Source organism: Anoplophora glabripennis, unplaced genomic scaffold, assembly GCF_000390285.2.
Source record: "Anoplophora glabripennis isolate ALB-LARVAE unplaced genomic scaffold, Agla_2.0 scaffold825, whole genome shotgun sequence".
Taxonomy (NCBI): domain Eukaryota; kingdom Metazoa; phylum Arthropoda; class Insecta; order Coleoptera; family Cerambycidae; genus Anoplophora; species Anoplophora glabripennis.
In genome coordinates this window covers 148,497-160,538 of record NW_019416903.1, presented here as the reverse complement: position 1 = coordinate 160,538, position 12,042 = coordinate 148,497, and the positions used below count along the sequence as shown (strand labels likewise).

At 32.2% G+C, this 12,042-nt stretch overlaps 1 protein-coding gene across 1 annotated transcript in view; it reads left to right on the top strand.

The window, feature by feature from the left end:
- Positions 1–251: 251 nt before the first annotated feature.
- The window catches only part of LOC108912082 (cytosolic non-specific dipeptidase-like), a 19,250-nt gene continuing 7,459 nt past the window's right edge, over positions 252–12,042 (top strand). The window contains exons 1-2 of the mRNA XM_018717243.1: positions 252–635; positions 6,494–6,845. Of these exons, the coding sequence (XP_018572759.1) occupies positions 252–635; positions 6,494–6,845 (736 nt within the window). The remainder of the gene's footprint in view (positions 636–6,493; positions 6,846–12,042) is intronic.

Here is a 12,042-nt window from a genome sequence, read left to right as displayed (position 1 = left end):
TAATTTATAAAACATGTGTGATACCATAATTGTGTAAAAAGCATTGAGTATAGCTACTATTTACAAACTAGCTTACAATGGGTACCTACCTACAAAGTGAATCAAGATTGCTTTGTTTATTGATGGTAATGTAACGGGAATTCAGTATGTCAATAGAAATCGTAATTGTCACTTTCTTTTATATTTTTACATTCTTTTATACTGATTATATGATCAATTTCCCATTTATACATAAGTCTTTTAGTAGTTAGATGGCGGGATATCCGCACTGTTACAGGACGATACGTAGTCAAACGAAAACTACGAATTCTGTATATGGAGAATTTTTTGAAGCAGCACAAGCCATGAAAATAAAAATACAGCCAGAGCTGTTGAAAATTTTACAGTATGTCGATTCAAACAGAAAGAAATTTTATGATGATCTGGCAGAGGCTGTCAAAATTAAATCTATCACTTCAGAACTAAAGTACATTGAGGAAGTTAAAAAAATGCATAGATTTGTAGAAGATTGGTTACTGAAGCTTGAAATGAAATATGAATGTTTCAACATTGGTCATTATGAAATCGAAGGAAAGAGAATCAAAATACCCACAATGATACTAGCGTTCCTGAAAACTAGTGCAAATAAGAAAACAGTAAGTTTTCAATAAGTTATTGTATTTTTAATAATTATAAAAGGAATTGAAAATAAGGTAAAACAGTACATGTCATAGATATTTTATATCACTGTTTAACATTCTTTACTTCAAGTCACTATAAAAAGCACATCAGATTTCAGCTTTCAAGGAACCATCTTTAAGTTATTTGAAACTGACACGTTTTGATATTTGAATAAGAAATAATTAGGTACCTTCAAAGCGATTGTTGTGATACAACCAAAAAGGAAGCGAGATACGAAAAAAATTCGAAAAAAAAGGTGGATTTTTAGTTGCTTAATGCGAATTGAATTTTAAAAGTGTTAAAAAACTCAGTGGCGCACATTTTTTGTCAAAAATATTGCTCAAGGTACTCCGGAACGCCACTGGACTTAATAATTTTAATCTCGTTAGGGCTAAATTAGCTCCTTAAAACTGCCAAATTTCAACAAAATCGTCTAAAGGATTATTAAGATTTTTACAAAAACCCTGGATATAAGTTTATACTAATGGTTTCTAAGATGTTTCTTAAGAACACTAAGGCTATTTAAATATTGAAGAAAGATGATAGCTCCATAATAAAATTAGGGACAAAAAAGTCTTTCAAAATGCATTTTGTTTAAAAAAACATGTAAACTGATTATCCATTCATATACGAAAAGTTGTTATCACATTTAGCGGGCCATATCTCAGTGGACGTTGATATTTGATTATAGAGGGTATCCCGATTTATAGGTGTAGAGGCTATTAATATAATACAGTATATGTATAATAAGAAAGAAACTGTGTATTATAATTATGTAAAGTGGTTTTAAGTCTTTCACGGCCCATGATACTTAAAGTTTAATGTTTTTTTTCGCGTTGACATGGCGCGGCCTATGTACCTGGTCGCCGCCAGTTACAGACTTGTAATGCACTTCCTTACAGCTAGGAATCTTTGACCTGCCTTTGTTGTTCTCGGACTAGATTCTGTGGAGGCGGACCCGCCAATAGAACCCTTAGGCCAGTAGACCAGTGCTTAAGCCTTCAAAAATGGTAAAAAGTGAAAATAAATTATAGTAGGATGAAACCCATTGGAAAAGGAAGAGAATATAACAGAAATGAAAGGAAAAATAATTTACGGGCGATCTGAGGTCGGGAAGGGGAAGGGGGTGAGTTTTTAAGGGTAAAAAACGGTTTATCTTGATTTCCGGAAAAACTACAAGTCTTATGGAAAAAAGTTAAATGGCAAAGTTGTAGGTAATAAAAAGATCTACAACTTTTGTATTTACACTTTTTTCACATAACCTCAAAATTTATGTGAAAAATTCAAATAACCAAGTTTTTGGTTTTTTATTTTTATCTTTTACAAACAAATTTTTTTTTCACGAAATTTGGTGAAAACTTACCTATTTATGTCCCAAACACGCTGTAATTTTTTTGATTTGAAATATTTATTTTTTCACCTTATTTTTACTTAATATCGAAAAAGCACCCTAATTTTCAATCGAAAATTCTCACGTCAAAATATCTGCTTTTTTAAAAACGTCGGTGGGCTTTTTCTTCGTTGAAATCTCTACTTTCTGATGGTGTAAAAAAATATATACATTACTATGGTAAGTTTTCTCAGGAAATGCAAAGAAACGAACTAGAATCCGAAAATTTTTTTCTAATCATTATGTACAATTTTGAGCTATTTATTAAAATTTACACTTTAATTACTCGAAAAACGTAAGATTCCATGTTACATTGATAAACAAAAAAATTACAAGTCGAAATATACTATTATAATTAACAACCAAATAAGTTAATAAAGTTAATATTTAATAAGACATCTACAATATTTTGAGAAAGTTGTAGAATCTTCTTTCGTTTCTTTGCATTTCCTGAGAAAACTTACCATAGTAATGTATATTTTTTTTACACCATCAGAAAGTAGAGATTTCAACGAAGAAAAAGCCCACCGACGTTTTTAAAAAAGCAGATATTTTGACGTGAGAATTTTCGATTGAAAATTAGGGTGCTTTTTCGATATTAAGTAAAAATAAGGTGAAAAAATAAATATTTCAAATCAAAAAAATTACAGCGTGTTTGGGACATAAATAGGTAAGTTTTCACCAAATTTCGTGAAAAAAAAATTTTTTTGTAAAAGATAAAAATAAAAAACCAAAAACTTGGTTATTTGAATTTTTCACATAAATTTTGAGGTTATGTGAAAAAAGTGTAAATACAAAAGTTGTAGATCTTTTTATTACCTACAACTTTGCCATTTAACTTTTTTCCATAAGACTTGTAGTTTTTCTGGAAATCAAGGGAAACCGTTTTTTACCCTTAAAAACTCACCCCCTACCCCTTCCCGACCTCAGATCGCCCGTAAATATTATTTTTCCTTTCATTTCTGTTATATTCTCTTTCTTTTCCAATGGGTTTCATCCTACTATAATTTTTTTTGGTTTCAAAAATTATCGACCCTGGTCTACAGCCCTAATATTGATTTTGGTTCTTGTTGTTGGTTGACTGCTACGGACGGAACCGCTCCTCAGACAATGGTGATACTGAGACGTTCCGCAGTGGCCTCTATCACATCCACTGTTTGGAAACGTTTTGCTATTCTTCGTTGTCGGATTTTCAGTGATAACTCGCATTTTACATGCAAGAAGTATACATTATACAGGTCAACATTTGATCTAGAGACAATCATCAGAAGTAACTATGGTATATAAGGGTTTTTTTGGGTCACTGATCACGAATCCGAGGTCGGTTAAGCTCCATCATATCAGGTTCAAGGTGATTTGAAGGTCAAATCAAGAAATTACCTCCAAAAAATCTGAAAAAATGCATGCTTAAGTTTTAGAGGTCACTGAACCCGAATCCGAGGTTTGTTTACCCCTACGATACACCCTAGAAGTCATTCAAGGTTATTTCAAGGTCATTCGTGAAGTATTTTAGATAGAAAAGTTGAAATCAGTCTGAAAAATTTGAAAAAATTCGTCTGAATATTTTTGAGGCCACTGAACGCGAATACAAGGTTATTTAATAAAAATACTGATCAACTCAGGAACGTTATCCTTGTCATGGTATCGATTTTCGTATGTTTCGTTGTTTGCATCCTTCCTAAAACCAGTCGCATATTCTGATTGCATTTGCATTTTAGACTTTTTTTACTTTTATTATTATTTTTTGTCCGTCATATTGAGGTAAAAGACTGAGCAGTAATCAAGATGAGGAAAGGCCAGGGCTAACACAAGCCACTTGCGTAACTGAAAAGACATAAAATGCTGAAAGAATTTATGTTTTAATAATATAATGCATGCTTGACTTCTTTTGCTAATGCAGCAACCTTAGGTTTCAAATTAAATTTTGAGTCAAGTAAATCCCTTGCGATTCATTTTGACCGTGTCAACGTATGGGATAGTCATATGCCAATAGCAGAGCTGGGTACTTACTTGTTATTTAAAGATAGTTACAATTACAAATTACTTTTTTAAAAAAAGGAACTAATTACAATTACAAAGTATATTCTTTAAAAAAGGAATTATATTCATTTAATTACAGTTACATGTAAAATGGATTTAGCAATTACTTTTCTAATTACTTTTATGATAAAGTAAATTATAGTGACCAAACAGAAAAAGGAAAAAATTTTAATTAAAAGTGTTGTGTAATATTACACATAATAATATATATTGCGTTGGTAATTATTTACTATAGTGGCACCCTCTCCAATTTTCACAAAATTTTGTCTACCCCCCCTATTTTCGATGGTGCTGAACACGAATCTGAAGTTTTTTTGTGCGGTCGAACCCAGTTTTTGAGAATTTTTTTTTTTAAATTCTAACCTGAATATTTCAGATAACATTACATAGAACTCTATATATTTTGTGTAGCTTTCAGAACATCTGTAATAAACAATGAACATTGTTTAAGAAACACATTTTCCCAAATTTGAACTAAAAAAAATATGTATTTAATAAATAAAATTATAGTAACTTTATGTGGGACGAACAGAGTTGAATGAGAGTGGGGGAACTCTATGTTGTCATCACGAATTACAAATGGCGGATTCAAACTACAAAATTTTTATTTATTAAATACATATCTTTTTACTTGAAATTTACGAAAATGTGTTTCGTGAACAGTGTTAATTGTTCACAACAGATGTTCTGAAAGCTACATAAAATATACAGAGTTCTAGTGTTATCTGAAATATCCAAGTTAGAATTTTGAAAAATTTTTTTCTCGAAAACTGGGTTTGACCGCACAAAAAAACTGCAGATTCGTGTTCAGCACCATCGAAAATAGGGGGCAGACAAAATTTTGTGAAAATTGGAGTGGGTGCCACTAAAGTAAATAATTACCATATTTTTATTCCTAATCTAATACTTAAAACTAGTTCAGTTCATACTATAATTTTATATTATTGCTCTTCATTATCACCAAAATGTACTTACTTTCTGTTAATTCTGAGGTTAATTCATCAAATAACTTTTTAATGTTCACGCGGCACAAGGCTTTTCTTAAATGTAATTATAGAAGTCTGCAAGTCTGTACGCAATTACGCAATACGCATTAAAAGTAATTGTAATTATTAGAAAAAGTAATTGTAATTGGAAAAAGTAATTGTACTTATAGAAGTAATTTGTAAATAGATAGTTCAAATAATATAATTACAAATTACAATTCCTATAACAATTTTGCTGCAATTCCAATTCCAAATTACTTTAATAAAAAAAAATATTTAAATACAATTACAATTACAGGAAAAAAAAGAGAATTGTAATTGCTAATTACTTTTTCACCAGTAATTACCCAGCTCTGGCCAATAGTAGAACGAAAGTAAACCAGCAGAAAAAGAGACTATATCTCCATACAAACGTGTAGATGGTTATACGTAGACAGATGGAAACTCTTTGAAGACTGTTAATAACCCCGAAAACACTTCAATACACTTTTTAAATTTGTTTACACTACTCTTTCTAAATTGAACCTTCAAATCACCTTGAACCTGACGTGATGGAGCTTAAATAATCTTGGATTCGCGTTCAGTGACCTCAAAATCATTCAGACAAATTTTTTCAGATTTTTCAGACTGATTTTAACTTTTCTATCTAAAATACTTCATGAACGACCTTGAAATTACCTTGAATGACCTTTAGGGTATATTGTAGGGGTAAATAAACGGATTCGGGTTCAGTGACCTCTAAAGCACAAGCATGAATTTTTTCAGATTTTTTGGAGGTCATTTCTTGATTTGACCTTCGAATCACCTTGAATCTGATACGATGGAGCTTAACCGACCTCGGATTCGTGATCAGCGACCCAAAAGAACCCTATTTACCATAGATTCTGACGATTGTCTCTAGCCCTAGATCAAATGTTGACCTGTGTTATTTAAGTAAATAAAATGTTAAAAAAATACTTGCGATTTCTCAAAATCTCTGCCAGCAGAGAAAATATTTCAGAAAGCTAAAAACCCTTCTTAGGCTAAGTCATCTTATTGTTAGCGGCCTCAATGTGTTGTAAAAAATCTCCCAAATCAAATTTCATAGGAATATATTAAAAGTAAGTTATAAAATGTAAAGTCAATAACTTTAAGGAAGCAAAATTATTCTAAAATGACTGATCTAAATTTTATTTCACTTCCAGACCAAACATAAGGAAGTAAAATTGTATTAGCAAACTTGATTGATTTAAGAATGCTAAATACTAAAATATTATTGGACATGGTTAAAGCATCAAATTTGGTTTTAAAAAAAACTTAACGATAAAAGTTTCTGGTGATAACTTTTAATTTGCCTTCTAAATATACAACTACTTCTAGATGAAATGAACTATTTTTTTCCATAAATTTCGTTGCCTAACCATACATTATTATTTAGGTTTGTATATATCTCCATCTCGACGTACTTAAGCCGGACGAAAGTAAATGGGATACAGATCCTTGGACGCTAACTACTGAAGATAAAAAAATATATGGTTGCGGTGCAGGGTGTGGAAAAGGACCTATGATGGCTTGGTTTCATGTTATAGAAGCTTTTAAAAAGTCTGATTTAGAGTTTCCTGTAAATTTGAGATTTGTAATTGAATCAATGCATCACGAGCATAGTCTGGGTCTTGCCGATTTCATAGAATCAAGAATGCAAGATCTCTTCAGTGGAATTGATTGCATCGTTATGAGTGATTCGGAATGGTTAGGAGAAAAACATCCTTGCATTGTTTACGGCTCAGCAGGTAAGTAAGGTTTTCCAAAATTTTGGGTTTTATTAATAATTAGACATAAGTACGTCAACTGAATAATTTTTGGTCCAAAGATTCAACCCAAATCGCTTAGGTAAAAGTGTCTTCTTACTGAAACACCCTGTGTTTTATTTCAAATTTTTAAGATTTTTTTTGTCCATTACTTTGAAATAGTTTATTATTATTTTATCATATTTGACAAAAGGACCGTAGATCGTAAAAATTTATATATAAGTACAAGGTCTTACAAAAAGTAGGTTAAGCCATTAACCTCATGGTTTTTGGGGAGACATTCTTTACACCGTTTCTGGAAATTAAATTACAAATTAAAATTATAAATTTTCGTCAAAAAGATCGCAGTGCAAACGAGAAAAGGGGGTTGTAGTACGTAATTTCTTCTTCCTTTTTTGTTCCATGTATTATTCTAATGTACCTATTCTACAGGGTGTCCGCAAATTTCACCGACAACGTTTGACTACATATTAACGACGATAAATAAAAACAATCTACAAAAAAGTTATATAAAAAATTTTTTGTTTTTGAGTTACAAGTCAAAGTTGTCAAAAATAAAACTAATTTAATTAATAACTTATTCATAACCATTTTACCAATCATGTTAAAATTTGACACATTTATTTAGATTATTATTGCATATTATTTCTTAAAGTTTTAGTCAAATCGATATACTGGGTGATAATATTCTCCGGTTACCTCTTTTAGCGGGCAGCAAAATTGAAAAGGTCGTTTTATTTAAAAAAAAAATTGTCTCTTGAGAAAATCGTCTATAGAAAGCCATTTTTGGTGAAAATGGCATTATTTGAAGGTCTGTATGTTTCGGTTTGCGTGGCAGTCATGGATTTAAAAAATTGAGTTCAGTTTCGATGAAAATACGATGTTGATTGCTGTGGCTATCAGGTAACGTGTTTATTGTCGTGTCTCTTTAGAATTCTCATCACTCCTCACATGCAAACTATGAAGTGTCCGCAGTGTATCAAGACAATTAAATGTATGTAAAAAAATATGTTCTCAATGTATGTAAATACAGGGTGTCCGGAAATGATGAGCAAAAAATTCAGGGGATAATTCTAGACCGAAAATAAATGCTACCTCTTTCTATAACATTTTTTCCAAAACTGATTATTAACGGAGTTACAGGGTGTTAAAGTTAAATTTTATTTGCAGTTTTTTTGCAATACCTTTTGCCACACTCATAATATTTTGACGAAATTTCGTATATGGGGGTTTTTCGGGATGAGGATTATAAATTTGCCCACCGTTTTTTCGCATTTTGTAGAGGGCGCCACATACGAGCCTTTATTTTGATTTGAATGGTTCCAACTTTTTTGTGCTACACTTTATGCGACTTTTGACTGAATATTTTTGTTCTCCTAACCTTTTGACATAAAAAAGGTATACTTTATTTGTTTCGATAAATCTAACCGTTTTCGAGAAAAACGCTAAAATAACATTGCTTGCATGTGATGAATACGAAATCATTTTAATTTATTTTCTACATTAAACATAGCATGCTTTGGAAACAAGCGCTTAGTTGCCTTGGAAACAAGTTTGTGGAGAATTAGTTTTGACAGATAGTAATTTTGTACAAGTTCTTTTGTAGTAATTGTTATCATAAAAATAATAATAAAAATGAACAACAATTACTCTAACGTGGAGTTGCGGGACATGCATTATTATTACGGTTTAGCTGCTGGCAATGCTCTTGCAGCACGACGTTTGTATCGCGAAGCATTTCCAAATAGAAACCTACCCCAATCGCGAATGTTCAGTACTATTCATCGAAGACTGGGAGAATTTGGATCGTTCAAAACTAGAATTTTTGATGTAGGTCGACAACGGAATACTAGAACAGCAGAAGCAGAAGCTCGTATTTTGAATTCGATAGAGAATAATCCCAATGTAAGTATAAGAAAAATTGCTATTCAGGAGGGCATTCCAAAGAGCTCCGTACATGAAACAATACGCGAACAAAACCTTCATCCGTACCACTACCAAAAGGTGCAAGCCTTATCTGCCGTAGATCCTGCTGCTCGTGTGAATTTCTGCAATACAATTAGAATACTTCATAATGGTGACCAAAATTTTGTTCGTAATATCCTTTTCACGGACGAAGCTGGATTTGGCCATGATGGCTTAATAAACCTCCACAATGAGCATTTTTGGTCTGATGAGAATCCTAATTTATCAATAGAGCGTGGTTATCAAAATAAGTTTTCCGTCAACGTGTGGGCCGGTATTGTAGGGGACTACTTAATTGGGCCACATTTCTTTCCACAAAGACTCAATGGTGAAGTTTACTTGGATTTTTTAAGAAACCACTTACCTATTCTATTGGAAGATGTACCACTCGGATTAAGAAATGCAATGTGGCTGCTTCAAGATGGCGCGCCACCGCATTTTAGTTTAGCGGCCAGAGAATTCTTAAATGAAACTTTTCCTGAAAGGTGGATAGGACGCGGTGGTTTTGTACAGTGGGCCCCTAGATCCCCTGACTTAAACCCAATCGATTTCTTTTTTTGGGGCTATCTGAAGACGCTTGTATACAGGACACCTGTGAATAGCGTCGATGAACTGAGAGAAAGAATTGTTGCTAATTGTGAGGTAATTAAGCAAAAGGAAGGAATATTCCATAGAGTTCGTCGGAATTTTTTAAGAAGAATTAATTTATGCATTGAAGAGGAAGGACGTCACTTTGAACCTTTGATTTGAATGTTTAATTTGTATTTGTATTGTTCTAGTAACTTATGTATTTTAACCTTATGATTTTGTTAGTAAACCATTCTTTATTTGTTGAGGACGTTATTTTTTTATTATTTATCATTAACCACCATCAGCGTAACAACAAATTTTCACAAAAATTACTATCTGTCAAAACTAATTCTCCACAAACTTGTTTCCAAGGCAACTAAGCGCTTGTTTCCAAAGCATGCTATGTTTAATGTAGAAAATAAATTAAAATGATTTCGTATTCATCACATGCAAGCAATGTTATTTTAGCGTTTTTCTCGAAAACGGTTAGATTTATCGAAACAAATAAAGTATACCTTTTTTATGTCAAAAGGTTAGGAGAACAAAAATATTCAGTCAAAAGTCGCATAAAGTGTAGCACAAAAAAGTTGGAACCATTCAAATCAAAATAAAGGCTCGTATGTGGCGCCCTCTACAAAATGCGAAAAAACGGTGGGCAAATTTATAATCCTCATCCCGAAAAACCCCCATATACGAAATTTCGTCAAAATATTATGAGTGTGGCAAAAGGTATTGCAAAAAAACTGCAAATAAAATTTAACTTCAACACCCTGTAACTCCGTTAATAGTCAGTTTTGGAAAAAATGTTATAGAAAGAGGTAGCATTTATTTTCGGTCTAGAATTATCCCCTGAATTTTTTGCTCATCATTTCCGAACACTCTGTATTTACATACATTGAGAACATATTTTTTTACATACATTTAATTGTCTTGATACACTGCGGACACTTCACAGTTTGCATGTGAGGAGTGATGAGAATTCTAGAGACACGACAATAAAGACGTTACCTGATAGCCACAGCAATCAACATCGTATTTTCATCGAAACTGAACTCAATTTTTTAAATCCATGACACTGCCACGCAAACCGAAACATTCAGACCTTCAAATAATGCCATTTTTCCCAAGAATGACTTTCTGTAGGCGATTTTCTCAAGAGACATTTTTTTTTTAAATAAAACGACCTTTTCAATTTTGCCTCCCGTTTTAAAAAAACCCGACCACTGTAAAAATTTTGACCGCTAAAAGGGAGAGGTAACTGGAGAAAATTATCACCCAGTATATCGATTTGACTAAAACTTTAAGAAATAATATGCAATAATAATCTAAATAAAGGTGCCAAATTTTAACACGATTGGTAAAAGGGATATGAACAAGTTATTAATTAAATTAGTTTTATTTTTGATAACTTTGAAAGCCTGTAACTCAAAAACCAAAAAGTTTTTATTTAACTTTTATTTCGTAGATCGTATTTATTTATCGTCGTGAATATGCAGTCAAACGTTGTCAGTGAAATTGCGGGNAATTAGAATACTTCATAATGGTGACCAAAATTTTGTTCGTAATATCCTTTTCACGGACGAAGCTGGATTTGGCCATGATGGCTTAATAAACCTCCACAATGAGCATTTTTGGTCTGATGAGAATCCTAATTTATCAATAGAGCGTGGTTATCAAAATAAGTTTTCTGTCAACGTGTGGGCCGGTATTGTAGGGGACTACTTAATTGGGCCACATTTCTTTCCACAAAGACTCAATGGTGAAGTTTACTTGGATTTTTTAAGAAACTTCTTACCTATTCTATTGGAAGATGTACCACTCGTATTAAGAAATGCAATGTGGCTGCTTCAAGATGGCGCGCCACCGCATTTTAGTTTAGCGGCCAGAGAATTCTTAAATGAAACTTTTCTTGAAAGGTGGATAGGACGCGGTGGTTTTGTATAGTGAGCCCTTAGATCCCCTAACTTAAACCCAATCTAGGTATTTCTTTTTTTGGTTCTATCTGAAGACGCTTGTATATAGGACACCTGTGAATAGCGTCGAGGAACTGAGAGAAAGAATTGTTGCTAATTGTGAGGTAATTAAGCAAAAGGAAGGAATATTCCATAGACTTCGTCGGAATTTTTTAAGAAGAATTAATGTATGCATTGAAGAGGAAGGATGTCATCCTGACCCTTTGATTTGAATGTTTAATTTGTATTTGTATTGTTCTAGCAACTTATGTATTTTAACCTTATGATTTTGTTAGTAATCCATTCTTTATTTGTTGATGACGTTATTTTTTTTATTTATCATTAACCACCATCAGCGTAACAACAAATTTTCATAAAAATTACTATCTGTTAAAACTAATTCTCCACAAACTTGTTTTCAAGGCAACTAAGCGCTTGTTTCCAAAGCTTGCTATGTTTAATGTAGAAAATAAATTAAAATGATTTCGTATTCATCACAAGCAAACAATGTTATTTTAGCGTTTTTCTCGAAAACGGTTAGATTTATCGAAACAAATAAAGTATACCTTTTTTATGTCAAAAGGTTAGGAGAACAAAAATATTCAGTCAAAAGTCGCATAAAGTGTAGCACAAAAAAGTTGGAATCATTCAAATCAAAATAAAGGCTCGTATGTGGCACCCTCTACAAAATG